Source organism: Homalodisca vitripennis, chromosome X (assembly GCF_021130785.1).
Source record: "Homalodisca vitripennis isolate AUS2020 chromosome X, UT_GWSS_2.1, whole genome shotgun sequence".
Classification (NCBI taxonomy): Eukaryota; Metazoa; Arthropoda; class Insecta; order Hemiptera; family Cicadellidae; genus Homalodisca; species Homalodisca vitripennis.
The window spans coordinates 8,524,027-8,542,150 of record NC_060215.1 but is presented as its reverse complement, the minus strand read 5'-3'; the positions used below and the strand labels follow the sequence as shown (position 1 = coordinate 8,542,150).

Below are 18,124 nucleotides of genomic sequence, written 5' to 3'. Positions count from 1 at the left end.
TTTCACGTTCCACGTTCATGTTTTCACCTTCCACGTTCACGTTTCAAAATTTTTCTAATTAAATGGTGAACGTAACTTCTGAAGAAGCGTAAAAACTTGATCAAATCGAAAAGAAATTAATCAAAGAATTTAAAGAACAGATTCGAATTGATGAAAAATAACAAGAATTTCTTCAAAAAATTAATCAACCTGTAACTTCTGCAATTAAAAATGTTGAAGGTAAAAATGAAAATGTTTTAAATCAAAATAAAAATATGATGGATTTGGTTCCAGTTGTACGACAATTTGCTGATATTTCAATTCCAGAATCTGAAGTAGAAGAATTTGAATTACCAAAACTACCATCTTCTACACCATTTAGACCCCGAATCATTGAATATTCTACAATAGTTGAACCAATAAGTCCTGGGACAACGGATATAATAACTGGTGAAATTGGTAAAAAATTCCTTCCTAGAGCAAAGGATGATAAATTTGGTTTGTATTGGGATAGAAAAAAGAAAAGTTTTATGATTGGAAATTTGCCCGTGAATTTTGAGCATAATGATATCATTATTAATGAAAAAACATACGAAGGAACTCAAGGTTTATGGAGATTATTAACAGACCATGATGTTCCAAAAGAAGATTTCTATTCTGAAGAAGATTTGAAAAATTATACTGAAATTTTATGGGACTCAATTTACAAAAATAATGATCCATCCACTAAAAAACCTAAGTCAAGTAGAGGTAAAAAATATATGAAATTAATTAAACCAATTTGGGAAAAACGAATCGAAGGATCAGGTGTAAGAAAATACAGTGATAATAAGATTGAATACAGATATATTGATGATTTGACAACACTCGATGGAATTATTAATTATATTTATGCTCAAGAAAAGGCTGGAAACAACAACTTATTGAACAAAAGTAAGCAATTAAAGATTTTATTTCGAACAAACTTGATGAATTGATTGAAAAACCTGATGGAATTAAATATTTAAAACGAGTTTTGCCCGCAATAAGTTCATCTATGATTGAAGGTAGCGGACTTTTGAATGATTTTATCAACAATTTACCTTTCGAATTACACGTACCAGGCTATCAATATCTGGGGCCTGGGACAAAGCTTGAACAAAGACTAAAAAGAGGAGATCCTGGTGTGAATAAATTAGATCAAGCTGCAATGGAGCACGATATTTTTTATGCAAAACATAGAGACACAAATTCCAGACATATAGCAGATAAAGTTTTGCAAGATAAGGCAATGGATAGATTTTTATCAAAAGATGCTAGTTTAGGGGAAAGATTTGTTGCACTTCCAACAGCTGAAGCAATGTTTTGAAGAGAAAACTAGGAATGGGAATCGAAGAGAACTTGAAATTTTAACTATATAAATGGAGGTGAACGTAAATTTCAGCAAAAATCAGAAAGAAAAAATAAAATCCGCTTTTAAGAAAAAAATACCCGTTAGTATTCAATTTAAAATAGATCAACTAAAAAATGGTGAAGATAAGATATTTTTAACAAATAGACAATACAATAAACTCGAAAAACATAAGAAAAACAATAAAGGAACCAGAATAGAATGTTCTTATAATCAGTTGAAAGAACTTTTGAAAGATTTATTAGATTTTGGAGAAAATATTCCAGTTGTTAAAAATGTTGTTCCTTATGTTCGTAAAGCTGCTCCAATCGTTAAAAAAGACGTGATTCCTATTGTTAGAAACATTTTAAATTGGTTAGATAAAGAGTTAGAAGATGTTACAGGATCTGGATTAGATGAAAAAACTTTGAATTACGTTAAATCAAACATTTAAAAAAATTTGAAATCAAACCTTTAACATTCGGGGAATTGGAAGAAATCTGCAAAAATATTAAACATTTTAGAGGAATCTTCATGAGAGATACATTACCTGAAAAAGTTAAGAAATTTGAGTGTGGAATTGTGAATTTAGACTCGATTATGGGAAGTGGAACGCATTGGGTTTGTTATTATAAAAATGATAAGAATGCATGTTATTTTGATTCGTATGGAAGAATTGAGGACAAGCCACCGAGAGAATTGATAAAATATTTGAAAAAATCAAACCTTTATTATAATGATTCTCAGATTCAAGATTATAGAGATCCCCCAATTTGTGGTCATTTATGTGTTTTTGTTTTGAATGAGTTGACTGATGGTAAAGATTTTAAAGAAGTTGTTAACAAATTATTACTTAATAAATATGGATTCACAAAATATTTTTGACGTATTTGGAACACAAATTAAAACAGAAAGTATTCAAAATGTAGATAATAGTTTGAATTTTGATAGTTTGAGAAATGAGTTTGATAATAAGTTAGAAAATTTATTACAAAACCTTTCAGATTCAGATATATTTGCTGTCGAGATATTAAAGAAGATTTTAAAGCAGAATATGATAACAAACTTGCAAATTTCACGAGTTCAAATGAAGTTGCTGATAAAATAAAAACATTGAAAAAAGAATTTGAAGATGGTGCAACAAAATATTTACCAATTTAATGTCTCATATCGAAAAAGCTGATAAAATTACTGAAGCGATCAAAGTTGAAAAGAATTATGTTAGTTTGGCTAATAAAAAAAGAATTGTCGGTGTTCGACATGGTATTGACAAACATGATGTTGTTGTTAAAGAACAAATTTTAAAACCTATAAAATTATCAGAAAACATCGATATTGTTGATTTACATGATCCGAATGTTAAAAATGCCTTAGATTTTAAAGGTAAAAGACTTAGCAGCGTTAGTAAGGGAATTTATCCGTTTGATGTTATCGTAAAAGATCAATTCGAAGATCATATTAAAATGTTTAATGAACTAAAACAAAATTATGAGAATCATAAACAGCATGTTAAAGATTTTACAACAGAAGTCTATGACAAGTTAGAAGCCAGAAATAGAAGATCAGTAGACGATGTTGGTGAATTACTTGATAAAGTAAATAAACTAGAAGAAAACTTTAATAAATTTAAAGAAGATGTTAATAAATCTTTTGAAAATATTGATAACAGATTTAATAGATTAGGCGGTTATGATGATTCATTTTAAATTATTCCTTTATAAATGGCGCTCATATATTGTGTGAGGTGTAAGGCAAAAACTGCAACAAACAATATAAAATACTATGCAAACATAAATGGAGTTAAGATCTGGAAAATGTGCTGAATGTAACACTAAAAAGAGCCAATTTATAAAAACTTGATTTTGAAATTTTTTCCTAATAAATAGAGATGGCGGGACATACAGTGCTTTCGATCTTTTTATAATGCAACACGAAAGAGATTTGAAAAAAGAACATTGGGATGATATTTCTCAAAAATATGAATTATCCGAAGATATGATGAGATTATAAGTAAACAAATTGAATTGGTATAACATTGCTTTATCATCAGAGTTCATTCAAGAAAATATACATTATCAATTAAAAGATCATATGTCTGTTCTTTGTCTCTATAAACACTTGAGTATAAAGTTTTTGGATGAAAATAAAGATACAGTTGATTGGAATAATATTATAGATAGTGGTTACTATCCTGTGCAGATTTTATTGAAATATGTGACCGAAATTGCAAAATTTAAGGAAGAGAATCCCGAATATGACGAAGTAGATCATTAATAAATGACTAAAATTTATATCTTTTCTTATCGACTTATACATGAAGTTTAAAATTTTCGTAAAAGAATTTTGAAATTTTCTCTTATTAAATGGTAGACTACAAAAAGTATTCAGGCGATATTGAAAGGGCGAAGTTTAAAAATTTCTATCCAATTAGTAAACAACATTTGAATGAACCGAATAAAAGAACTGAGTTTAATATTGATTTTGGAGATGATTTTTGCTCGTCTAACTTCCAGTTTTATATTTCTGGAACTTTAAGAAAACAAGATGGTCAAGCATATCTTGGAACTGATAATGTTAGATTAATTGATAATTTTATACCGTTTTTATTTTCTAAGATTGAAGTAAGAAAACACAATAAATTGATAGAAGAAGTCGAAAACTGTGGCCAATTAAGCACAATTAAAGGAACTATTTCGTATTCAAAAAGTGACGTTATTTCTCAAACTTCTAATGGCTTTGAATCAGATTTTAAATTTGGTGTTTTTGAAGCAGCTGGAAATTTATCTCATTTTGGATTAGGATTTTTTGAAAATGTTACTATTCCAATCTATAAAGGAGGATTTTATCTAAGTTTTATAAGAGCAGAAGACGATGGTGTGATTCTGAAGACTGCAACTGGAAATGTTATGCCTGTTGATGGAAAAATAACAATTACAGATTTTTTTATTAGAGTTCCAATGATTGATTATAAAACCACAAGTAAAATTAGGTTGATTGATGAAATTACAAAAAGTCAAAACATTATGTTTAATTTTCTAGATTGGCAATGTATTGAACAAAAAGGTATTACTGGAACAACTTATTCGTTCGATATTACAAATATTTATAGAAATATTTTCAATCCCAAGTTCGTTATCATTGGTTTTCAAACAAATAGACAGAATAATCAAGAAAAAAATCCTTCAAAGTTTGATAGTTTGAATGTAAAAAATATCAGAGTAAAATTGAACGGTTCTTATTATCCAGATGAATTACAAAATTTAAACATTTCAGGAGGTCTTTTCAGAATCATGTATCAGATATATCAAGATTTTAAGAAAGTTTACTGTAATAAAAAGGAAATGTATTACAATCCTAAAGAATTTTTAGCGAATAGACCTATTTATGTCATTGATACAACAAAGAGTTTGACAAATATTTCTGGTTCAAAGAACGATATAATTATCAATATGGATTTTCAAAATGCTGTTACAAACGCGATTTGTTATGTTGTTGTGGTTTCTGAGAAATTTTTAGCCTATGAAGTGATTAAGAACGATATTACAGAAATCCAGTAAAATTTTAGATTTCTTGATTTTTCATTCCATTTCAGAGACTTTTTATTAAGATTTTAATATATTTACCACAGAATTTCCGTTTATTCGAAACAGATATGAGAACATTGGCAATAGATTTTACATTGATTCTAGCAGATTGATTAAAGCAGATTTAACTACAATTGTTATAGATTTTTCGTTAATTCGTAGCAGACATTTCCAATAGATTGATTTGAAGCAGAAGTTTCCAATAGACAGCTTAAGAAAGTAGAAGCTCAGATTCGGTTATTTTTCATTCGTGAGTTACTGTTTGATTTTACAGATTCGTTTATTGTCCTTTAAACAGTATTTTCTATTGATTTTCTGACTGTCCCAAAAGTGCGCCAGAAACGCCACATTACTATCTACTTATATATATATATATATATATATTCGAGTCCCAATGGAGCAAGTACTTTTTGTGATTCAATGTTTATTGAAATTAAATTCGGCTATTGCAATTAATACAAATTTAATTAATGTAAATAAAAGTCGTTTGACAGGTATTTGGTCTTTTGATCATATGTTAGTTTGGTTATTTAAACGCATGTGTGACAGATACGGCCAAATACAAAATAATTGAACCATAAAAAGTAAGGGCTCTGTGGTGTAATGGTAGCACATTCTTCACCCGGCAAGTGAGAGATCCAGGTTCGAGTCCTGGCGGAGCTAGTACGTTTTGTGATTCAATGTTTATTGAAATTAAATTCGGCTAGTGCCATTTATACAAATTTAATATATATATATATATATATATATATATATATATATCTTCAATAAGAATAGAAAAAAGAACATAAAAATTCTCTATATTTCGTCTTAAGACATTTTCAATAGATATAGGTAAATAAGTAAATATATCAACAAAAAATAATAAACAAAAGAAACATCATATGTTAATAAAACTAATTTTGAATTACGTACAAAGAGTAAATAATTTTGCATATAATAACAAGGAATATAAAGTTATAAATTAAATTTGTAGTTAAATGTGTAATGTTATAAATAAAAATTGTAAAGTGTAATTTATACATACTGCTATCCATATTTTAAATTTAGACCATCCGGATGTTTAGTTTGTAGCACCTTCTGATGAGCTATTTCTAAATAATTCATTTTAAGTTTATGGGGGTTCTGAATTTTATTAATACTTTTTAGAGAAAAGCATTCATCGAATTTTTTGTTATGCTCCATTGCATGGGTCGAAATAGGATTTGATTTAATTTTAAGGTTTGTATCGCTGCGATTTTTGTTCATTCTAATGTGCAATGGAGTTATGGTCTGACCAATGTAGTCTTTTGGACAGTCTTTACATGACAATTGGTAAATGACATTGCTGGATTCACAAGTCATTTTACCGATTATCGGACAATTTCTTTTCGTTGTGCTGCTACAGAAATGTTTAGAATTTATTATTAAATTACATGTTTTGCAGCGAGGCTTAAAACAGGGTTCACAGCCTAAAGGATTGTTTAAATTTTGAGTTAGCTTGACACACACACACACACACACGCACGCACGCAGCACGCACGCACACACGCACGCACGCACGCACGCACGCGCACACACACACATATATCTATTTCAATAAATATATTTCTATAAATCACGTCAGAGTTGTATGTCTTGTTCTATAAGGGTTTTTAAAGTTTATGATGAGTACTGTAGTTTTAAGCCGATTCCAATCTATATATTGTAAGTTAGTTATAAGTTACTGCGAGGCAACTGAAAGTAAACTTTGACTAAAATATTTAAGTTTATTATGCAATGTTAAAGTCTAAATGACCAAACACTGTTCCTTTAACACCATTTATGTACTCCACAAATGTTTACCAAACTATAATTGTTTGAAAAATTTCCAAAGGAAAGGATACTATTTCAAAATTAAATTAAAAAAATGGAAATGAAATTCTGATATCAAAATATAAAATACTCTTTCAAAATAAAATAACATTATTAAAAAAAAGTTAAACACAATCACATCTTATTGTATTTTTGAAAATTAATACAAAATAAAATAACAGAAAATAAAACTGAATAAAAATAAATTGTTATGTTCTTTCAAAGAACATGGTATCCTCAGTTCTGTTGAAACACTAAACTAACAGTTCCTAAACTAAAGAATCTTCTTAAGTTCTAAACAATAACAATATAGAAAAATGCAATAAAATCCACTGTTATTATATCATCAAAACCTTTTGGAGAGAGAATAGAGTAGAATAGAATATATTTATTGCGTTGGCAATGCATATATTACATTGTATTGCAATAGTCAATAATAATAATACCAATTTTTCACAGTATTTATCTTAAAAAGTAAATCCATTCTCTCGTCTTTCCATACAGTTGCATGCAAGCACATATTTATACACATACAAACAAAATTCGTGGGATCAACCCCCAGGTTTGCAACACTGTCGCGAATATCAATCCCAAGTGTGCTCCATGAACTCGCCAACCAAGTAAAAAGCACAAGACACCAGGTAGTGTTTTTTTAATTGGGGTTTTAAATTTTTTGGATTGATTTCTAAATTTAATAACTCAGGTAACCTGTTAATAAGTTTCATCCTAACCTGAGAAGGTTACAGTTAGCACGTTGAGCTCTTGTCTCATATCTGTGTATATCACTACCCTGTGTCAATATAAACTTATGTACAAAATGGGTAGAGTTAGCACGTTGAGCTCTTGTCTCATATCTGTGTATATCACTACCCTGTGTCAATATAAACTTATGTACAAACTGGGTAGAGTTAGCACGTTGAGCTCTTGTCTCATATCTGTGTATGCCACTACCCTGTGTCAATATAAACTTATGTACAAACTGGGTAGAGTTAGCACGTTGAGCTCTTGTCTCATATCTGTGTATATCACTACCCTGTGTCAATATAAACTTATGTACAAACTGGGTAGAGTTAGCACGTTGAGCTCTTGTCTCATATCTGTGTATGTCACTACCCTGTGTCAATATAAACTTATGTACAAAATGGGTAGAGTTAGCACGTTGAGCTCTTGTCTCATATCTGTGTATATCACTACCCTGTGTCAATATAAACTTATGTACAAACTGGGTAGAGTTAGCACGTTGAGCTCTTGTCTCATATCTGTGTATGTCACTACCCTGTGTCAATATAAACTTATGTACAAAATGGGTAGAGTTAGCACGTTGAGCTCTTGTCTCATATCTGTGTATATCACTACCCTGTGTCAATATAAACTTATGTACAAACTGGGTAGAGTTAGCACGTTGAGCTCTTGTCTCATATCTGTGTATATCACTACCCTGTGTCAATATAAACTTATGTACAAACTGGGTAGAGTTAGCACGTTGAGCTCTTGTCTCATATCTGTGTATGTCACTACCCTGTGTCAATATAAACTTATGTACAAACTGGGTAGAGTTAGCACGTTGAGCTCTTGTCTCATATCTGTGTATGTCACTACCCTGTGTCAATATAAACTTATGTACAAAATGGGTAGAGTTAGCACGTTTAGTTCCCTGAAAGTACTTTGACAGAATATTATAGTATGTAGTATTATTCCCACATAATCAGATTTGTCAAATCAAAATTTTCTCTCCAGTTATGCTAAATTCAACCTGTATTATTCCTTGTTTTTCTTCTCAGAAAACTACTATAGTTTCTGGAATTCTCCTTTAAATAATTTTCAAATACATTTAATAATCCCTAAAACAAAACAAACCCCAAGTATTCAAAATCCTGCTTTTATCAATATACAACATTTCTCATAAAATGAACACTTAAGCAAAATCCCACACAGATCTCGTTGGAAAAAAGTAACAATTTAAAACAATTTAAAAATTCTATGCTGGCACGAAAACTACAAGAATACGGCCCCATCTTGATCTGGGTATAAGTAACTCCTCTTCCCAAGAGCCCATAACAACATTACCAATTCCCGTAACTAGGCCCCAGCACGCTTCCTACCACAAATAACTAGGATTCACAAACACCCCTATTATCACTATTCAGGATATACATGCAAGAACATTATTGACAATAGACAATATTCTTTATTTGCAATTTCTTAAAGAAATACAATGTGTCATTAAAATTGAAATATTTCTTGCTTTACATTGTTTTGATTTACTTGATTTTAGGATTCATTATTTGATTTTAGTAGGTTGAAGAACTCGTTTATTGATTACACTGGTCGTTCCACTAGTCTGTCCCAAATCTGTCTTTTCAGTCCATGAAGTACCCTGTAGTATTCATGAGGTTCTCTGGAAGCGAGTTTAAGATTTTACGGCTGATCTAAGAAAGGCTCCAGCTGAACTGTGTTGTGTGATGGTTGGGAAGACCATGGGAAGATAGTTCTAGTACCTGTAAAAATGAAAATCCATATTTCTGGTAAGGTTCATATTCTTTGGGTACATGACAACTGCATAGACATAGAGTTATGTGACTGTTAGAAGCTTTAGGTATTTAAAAGCTTCCCTGCAGCTAACTGTTGGGCCAAGGCCTAAAAGTGCCTTCGTAACCTTTTTCTGGGCCTCCTATCTATCCTGTAGATCATCTGATTTCTCCCTTCCAACCTCAATAAACAGCCCTAGCTATGTTACAACAGATATTTTACTTATTGTACACAATTCTATACTATAATAAGGTTCAAATAAGTTATTTCTTTAATTAATTTTGATCTCATTTTAATAAATAATAAAATAAATTTCAAATTAGTTCAATTTAGCAAACATGCTACAATATCTTTCATGAATTTATCATTAGGATAGCTAAAGATAACAACAATTGATGCAAAGGAAATAAAAGCCGATATTTTCAAATTTCTAAATAAAAGATTCACATTTATATCTTAAGTATGTGAAAAGATCTTATCTGTGTGACTGCATAAATTTTGATAGAATGTGGATTTGTGTATTTTGTAGACTACGGAAGGTAATGAATGTTTTTGTAGTGTAAGTCTGTAGGAGTGAGTAGGTAGTAGGTTTGTATGTGTAGGTTGACGTCATTAATGTGACAGAGTGTTTAATCATGTGTATTGTAAGTGTATCAGGGCCTTTCTTTTAGGTGCTGACACTGCCTGTGCAATAAAATTCAGTTAATTTCTAAAAAATTGTGTGTGATAAATAAAGTGATTTAGTTAAAACTTGTGTTATTCTTCGGTCTCAATGGAAAATATTCATACTTATTTCTCTGTTTTGTGCAAGATAATTGAAGGGCTAAGTTGATGAAGGAGGTATGTAACAAAAACAAGTTTAGAAGATATGAGCTCTCAAAGATTTTACCTTACTACTTTTTTTTGTATGAAATTATTCCATTTACTTTGATGTAAGTATACTACTATGGGTATTTTCTATTAAAACTGTGTTAATCTGACTATATTTAGTATTAAAAAAATTATTTTCTTTTGTAAATACCTCGTTCTTCCATTAATAATGGAATTATTCTTAGATATTTTCAAATGATGTTAGAGGTATTAAAATTGAAACTACTGATAAATTTAATAAAAAATGTATTAAAAATTACAAATTTGTGTACAAAATCTTTGTTCTTAAGAGTTTTATTGCAATTCGCCTATGAATAGAGACTTCTTCTTCCAGTTTAGGCACACTTTTCAAGGAATGAAAAATGTTTACTTTTCTGAATGGAGTAAATTCATCATAACAAGTCTTGAACTGGTAATAGCCGTACTCATCAACACGGAGCCACTTTATATGGTCTCTGAAATGTACTTGGCTGTTCCCCATATCTTTTTTTCTGTTGTATAGTTTCATATTGGTCATCAAGGTATTAGTATCTCTAAAATGATATGTCATGTCAATGACTTTATTCTTCCTACTGGATTTTACAATAATTTCCCTGTACTCCTCAGAAGAGTATATGTTCTGATGTTTTCTTAAATTTTTCTCAATACGGCCGAAATCTCTGTCAGAATCTAGGTATGTATGACCTACCTCTGGGAATTTGTGGTCAATTGTTTTAAATTGACGCTTGTGTACTAGATATTGGTAAAGACAAATTAAGAGGAAATTCTTGTTTTGACCTGAACAAGAGTCTGACCATATAACCAGATGGTCTTTGTTTCTTAGAGACTCTTCGACTTCCAGAGCTGTTAGTAGACAGCTTAGTATCTCACTGCTGCCTCTTGATGCTTGGTCTTCTGTCCATGTACAGAAGAGGGCTTTGTCAACCTCTTTGGTTACTATATGTAGGCCAAAGTTGTACAGCCACATTTGTCGCAAATAAAACGCCTTATATGTACTGAGTCGGGGAAGCGGCATGGTCTGTTGCAAGTCAATGGTGAGAAATGCTATATTCTCCAAGTTTTTAGCCTTTTCTCTATCAGATCTCAATGCATCAAATGCAGCATGATAGTTAATAACATGCTCTTCATCTGCTGAATTAGCATCACAGGTACTACACGTATCACTCTTAGGGTAACCAAAAGAGAGATTGTATTCTGTTTCAAACACTTTACGGTAAGTACATTCCTTAACGCGGAAAGCATCATCCAAGTCTTCTTCAGAGCACTGTTCAAGATAAAGTTTATGCATCTTTGAAACTGAAAGTAGTGGAGAGAGATATTTCTTATAGATGTTTGATGTTCGTGAATAATGCGATTCTTCAGCAGGGAACTTTTCAATATGCTGCTTAATGTATTCCCTAACTGTATCAGGTGTCTTGTTAGGTCTGTTATTGTGCTGGCCTCTTCTGTCTGGATTGGCACCACAGTTCCCGTCTTTAATGGACTTTTGAACAAGATCAATTTTCTTTTTGCTCACACAAAACAGCGAAACAAATGCATTTTTGCAAACAACAGTTTGCTTACCTTCAAGAGTAATAACATATTTAAATGAAGCTGCTTTGTGTTTATCTGCACCTTTTCTTTTCCTCTTAGTAGGAGTCATTTTTAGGCAATTGAACAATAATGCATTTTTGCATTGACATCAAGTTTGTAAAATGAAGGAAAGATGAACTGTCGATTATCAATGGTAAATCGCATGCTGCATTTTAAACGACATTTTTCAGGACACAAATTTTCCATAACAATAGATTTTTCAGCTTTAGCTTCTCCTTTGTAAGACTGATAAGCCTCGCCTTTTTGGCGATCAATGGCAGCTTTACGCTTTTTCCATTCATTGGGATTTCTCTGACGCTTTCTAGAAACTTTTAGTTTAGAAGAAAATACTTTCTTTTTCTTTCTGCCTGGAGGTAAAGAGTTTGGATCATCCATCTGGGGGATAGAGACGTTTTCTTGGGGTTGTGGATCATCCATTTGATATATCAATATGTTTTCTTGGGGTTGTTCATTTACTTGTGATGTGGCCATAGGCTGATGTACAAAGTCTTGGTTAAAGCAGTTTACTTGCAATGTTCTAATTCCAGTAAAGCCCTCTTCCTCCTCACTTGGTCCCACTATTTAGGTCACTGCTTCTGTCACTTACCGTTTGAGGGCATTTTCCTTGGTTGAACTCTTCAACTATTTCAAAGTCAGATTCACTAGGTTCATTAACATGAGGCTGATACTCCTCAGCTGTTTTAGTGCATGAAGGAGGTATGTTACATACTTGTTCAACATTGTAATGGAAGATGGAGGTGTGTGCACATGATTGTTTCATACCTCTTTCTTCTTTGGTAATATTTCATAAGGTTTTTAATGGATGAAGGAGCTATGTTCCAAGACATAGAGGTACTACACTGGAAGAAGGAGGTATATGAACAAAAATTTTTTCATACCTCTTTCTTCCTCCAAGGCTTGGATTAATTTTGTAACATAAATTCTTCTTCCATTATACTTCAGAGTTCAGTGTGTAACATACCTCCTTCATCAAGTGTTTATTTCCTTTGCAAAGCATCTAGGAGCGCTAGTGTCAGTGCCATATGTTAGTTTAACACATAACACCTTCATCCATGATGAAAACTCAAATTTTGAAAAAATGTTACATACCTCCTTCTTCCACTTAGCCCTTCAATTATATGTTAATAATTAATAAACAAATTAAGGTATTTAATTTGAACAGTAAATTTAAAACCCACAGTGGGACTTTCTCATTATAAGTGGTAAATATTCTTCTTCATTATTCAATGGCATGAAAATAAAAAATTAAAAGAAAGGTTAATTATTTTATCTAAATAAAAATAACTATTCTATTTCAGCAAAAATATTTGGTTTCAGAATCCCTATAATGTTTGCATCTAATATTAGGATACAAATATAATCAGAACAGTTCCACAAGATGTACTAGTTATCCAGTTTTCTATCAGTAATCAATGGAACAAGAGCTTTGCGAGGTACAAAAAAGAATCATGGACAACTTCATATTTTTATACTTCTGTTGTATAGGTGTGGCTGGCAGTGCATCCTACACCGTATTTGCTACGGATTATGATACATTTGGGGCCATTTTCACTTGCCAAAAATTGGCCTTTGCTCATAGAGAGTCTGCTACCATTCTATCCCGTCAGAAGACTTTGGACAAAATGTTCCTTGATAAGGTAAGTTTCATTGTTATTTGTCTACTTTTAGATAAATTTTTGTACAAAAATTTCCAGTTACATAGTATAAATGAGACAGATTTTTCATTTTCAAAATTTTTTCCTTTACTAACTGTTTTTGTAAAGGAACACTAAATTTCAACGAGTGGTCCACAGTCGGTCAAAGTCTCATATGGAATAAAGCGCCGATCGTTCCTGCAGTAGTGTTATTGGCGTTTACTGCCCACTATAAGCTTTACTGCAGCATCTTGAGAAAGGTAATTCAGATGGTTAAACGTTCGGTGATCGATTAGTACATGAACAATGCATGAAATCTGCCATGCAACAGGAAGATATACATCCAAGTTCAGAGAAAACACCACTCTCGAGGACAGAGGTAGAAAAATCAAGGAGCCAGATGACATCACAAATACTAGTAATTAAGTACAAATATCACAGAAAATCTTAGCCTTGTCACTGATCCAGTAAAATCTTCATAAAACTTAATCAAAATCCAAACTAAAACAATATTTATTTGTCCTGCCAACCCACAAGAAGTATATGATGTTCTTACTGTTAAAAAATCTGTGAAATAGATTGGGATCCCAATAAGTGTTAAGGCATCCTCTCACTTATTCACTTATTGGCTAGAGTTCTTGCCAATTTAGTAAACCAGTCTTTTGAAAAAGTATAATTTCAAAAAGTATTGTAGCTTTACAAATTTAAAAAACCAAATGATACACAGGTGACAAATTAGAGACCAATCCCTCCCTGCCTAATTTTAAAAAAATTATTCGAAAAGTAAATGCTTGTTCAGGTTGTAAGACGATAGCCAATTTAGATCTCACAAGGGTGTATTTAAAAGCAGTTATTTATACATTTATTTACTTATTACTCTCAACTGGATTGCAGAGGTCATGTCATGCTTTTAATTGTGTTGATCGTGTAGTATTGCTGTATAAAATGGACTTTATGGACTAAGAGGAAAGTGCCAGGATTAGTTCAGATCCTAACTTAGGACTGAAGACAATGTGTCGAGTACATTTACAGTTAATTAATCTTTACAGACAATTACAGTGTTCAGTCGAGTATATCTTTGTGCCTCTGTTCTTCCTTTATATATAGAAAGATCTCCCAAGGAGTATGATTGACTAAAATATAATTCTCTTTGCAGATGATAATACACTTACTTATCTTATCTGAGTAAAGCTCACTAAGCTTGGAAATGTCTGCAAATATGACTTTAAAAAAGTATATAACTGGTTCATTGCAAATGGCTTGAAATTAAACACTTTAATATATATATAAACGGGTTCATTTTTTATAAAATGGAACTGAAACAAAATTTAAATAAGATTCAGATTCTTTATTGTACATATTCATGAAGAATATAAATAAGTCAAAATATGTGTTTGTTACAGGAAAAGTGTAGTAATTAGTCAGTGTTTGTAAATTACTCTTCATGTCTTCTTTAGTCAATGGCTCTATCTAAAAATACTTTCTCCGTGTAGAAACGTCCAGCTATGCTGTCGGTTTCATATTAAAGCGCTGTCAATTTTCTTTCTTAAGGTGGTTGGACGTATTGATATAAAACAAAGTTATTTTATAACTGGGGGGGTTTTCATGAAAACTTAAGTGTTAAATTAGCAGTACAAAATTTGTTGATTTTCTGGTGTTGTGCTTGGTGCAAATCCCTGTAGCTGTCTTGTTTAGTCCTAACTACATGTAGGGTTTAAGCTGTGATCACATTTTCTGCATTTTGCAAAACGAGCAGAGATAAGCTCTCGCAAAATTGTGACGAAAGCTAGAAAGAACAACTAATCGCAAAAAGAATATAGAGTTTTTAAAATCAGTTTAAAGCAATACAAATATTGTTTTTCAATAATACTAAGATCATAAATTACAAACTGTCTGGTTGGAAAACACCTGCCTACTCTAGGTTAAAAAAGAATAGATACCCGAGTTTGAACATTAACCACAAACTAACTGATAAAGCTAAAATGATGGGAGTTGCATTAAACTTAAGCTTGTTTCTTTCTACATCCAGACGTATAAAACAAATTATTTACAAGCAATAACCAAGTTTTGTGTTTGTAACCATGAAAGAAGGAACTGGTTTTGGTGCTTTACTACTAAACTGCAATTTTTAAAGTTATATTATTTATTACTAAACCACCATTATTGGAGGCCTAAAGCTCGTATGAAAAAGCTTATGTTAAATGATCCAATATATTAAAACAATATATAATTTACTGCTTCCTCTTGCACTTAAGGTCACGAGTGGACTGCACACGATCGTCGCAACACCGCCCTCGACAGTCTGATAGTTCGCACGATTCAAGCAGGCGCCAGCCGCAGCAAATAAACAAAATCTGTTTAAAATCAAATTAAAGTGGTGTTAAAAACTATAGTTTAAATTGGCTATGGGCTGCTCTGTTATTGGCTTGGTGGCAGTGTCAATAGACTGTTTACACCTCGTCCGTGACTTTCAAATGGTTTCCCACCCCGGTTCTGACCATTTGCCAATCGAAGTAACTTTGGAAGTGAGTGACCTTGCCGTTGAGGGAAGAGGGGAGAGGGAAAGACCGCTACCATTGTTACCTAAATTGAAATGGACATATAACGATAGTAGAACTTATGTTAATAAAATAAATAGTGTGTTTATAGATTATGAGTTGAGTAATGACAACCAAGAAAATGTACGTAGGGTAAAAGCATAATTAATGCAGCAAATTTCAAATTAATACATAATCGGAAGAATTATTTAAAGAACAAACAGCTTTGGTTTGATTATTAATATTACTCAATATTTTTCACAGAACAAACTCTAGCAGCGTCAGAATGAAATATTTGGAAGCAAATAAACTTTACAAAATTATGTGAAGGGACAAAAAAATTGGATATTATAATAGTCGTTCAAAATCTAAACCAAGTCAGAGATACAAGGAACTATTGGCGGGCGATCAATCATTTTAAAAGACATTCTAATAAGGATATAGGGAATATTACACCTGAAGAATGGATAAAGCACTTCGAAAATCTATTGAACCCTCCACTACTAGCAAGTGGTGCCAGCTATGCGGAGCCGGCAGTAGCAGATTTTTATTTGGACACGGAATTCTCTGAAATTGAATTAAAAACTGTATTATTAAAAGTTAAGTCTGGTAAAGCCCCAGGCTTTGACAGAGTTCCCTATAAATTTTTCAAAAATGCTCCAAATTCCTTACTTACCACATTACTAACAATTTATAACAAAATTTACAAAAATATGGCATTATACCAGAAAATTTCAAAAAATCCATAGTTTACCCGTTACATAAAAAAGAAAGCCCAAATGTGGCAACAAATTACCGTGGTCTCTCGTTTATTGATTGTATTGCTAAATTGTTTACTGGTATGTTGAATAACAGGTTATATAATTGGATTGAGGAAAAAAAGATTATTACCGAATTTCAAGCTGGTTTTAGAAAGGGTTATTCCACAATTGACAACATATTTAATTGAACATGTATGATAAGTTTAAGTTTAGCGATAGATTCAGGAAAATTGTATTTGTATTGTTTTTTTGTGGACTTCACCTCTGCATTCAATTTTATTGACAGAAAATCGTTAATATACAAGTTATTGTGTTTGGGAGTATCGACACGGATGTTACAGACTACAAATCACCTGAACAATGACACGTCTGCTAGTGTGTGGTGCAGGGTAGGGCTGACCCGTAGTTTTTCCACACAGATGGGCCTCAGGATAGATGAGAGGGAGAGAGTGGCGGATCAGCTGAGGAGCGTGTTGGAGGGGTTGCGAATCGCATGGCACGCTGACTGTATAGGCAGAGTGAAGAGTGTACCACTCGCAGTACGTGACCCTCAACATTGACCTTGGCAACAGGTCATTCCTCATTGATAACACAGATATCAGTATTATATCATGGGCAATACAGGCCAGAGCCGAACTTGTTGACCTCTATTACATGCCATGGTTGCAGGAAGGAAACTTTGCTTGTTCATTGTGCAACATGCATGAAAATGAGAACGTGTTTCACTACGTTGCGGTCTGCCTTATTTTATCGCATATTAGAAAATATTACCTCGGAAAATATACATGATCAAAACACGAATATGACTGCTATTTAAACGGAATGGATACAAAAGGACGTAGTACATTCAGTTTGTTCCACAAGATGAAGCTTTTAATGAAGCTTTTCACTTGAGAATTTGTAAGATGATTACACAAGTGTTCATCAAAAAAGATTCAATTTGTCAACAGGAGACTGGTTTTCTAGCATGACAATGCATATGCACACACAGCTGTAAGGCAATTTTGACATTGATGAGATTGAGAAAAAAAGCTGAAGGGGAGCTGTTGGGCATTATTAAAATTAAATATAAAATAACAATGAAATCATAATTAGACAAATGTATAGGAGAATATACATTTTAAAGGGGATATGGTAAAAAAACTACAAAATGTATAGATTTAAATAAATAATTCTGATTTCTTTTAGGTATACCCTTATACAGTATATATTCAATTATAAAAGAATTGATAAGAACAAAATTTTACAATCTAGTAAACTCTGACAAGTAGAAAAAGTGGTTTTATAACTTCGTGTAAACAGGCACAAAAAACCGCTAAAGATAAAAATTTGAATTTTTTATAATATGCACTTGAGTTTTAGCTTAAGGGAGTGAGGGAAATTTTATTTAAATATGGATTAAGGAAATTATATTTTTTAATATATATAACATTTT

The 18,124-nt window shown here is 31.8% G+C and overlaps 1 protein-coding gene across 1 annotated transcript in view; it reads left to right on the top strand.

Annotated features, from left to right (window-relative positions):
* The window catches only part of LOC124368648 (apolipoprotein D-like), a 37,446-nt gene that overhangs the window by 18,550 nt on the left and 772 nt on the right, over nt 1–18,124 (top strand). The window contains exon 4 of the mRNA XM_046825890.1: nt 13,243–13,394. Within this exon, the coding sequence (XP_046681846.1) occupies nt 13,243–13,394 (152 nt within the window). The remainder of the gene's footprint in view (nt 1–13,242; nt 13,395–18,124) is intronic.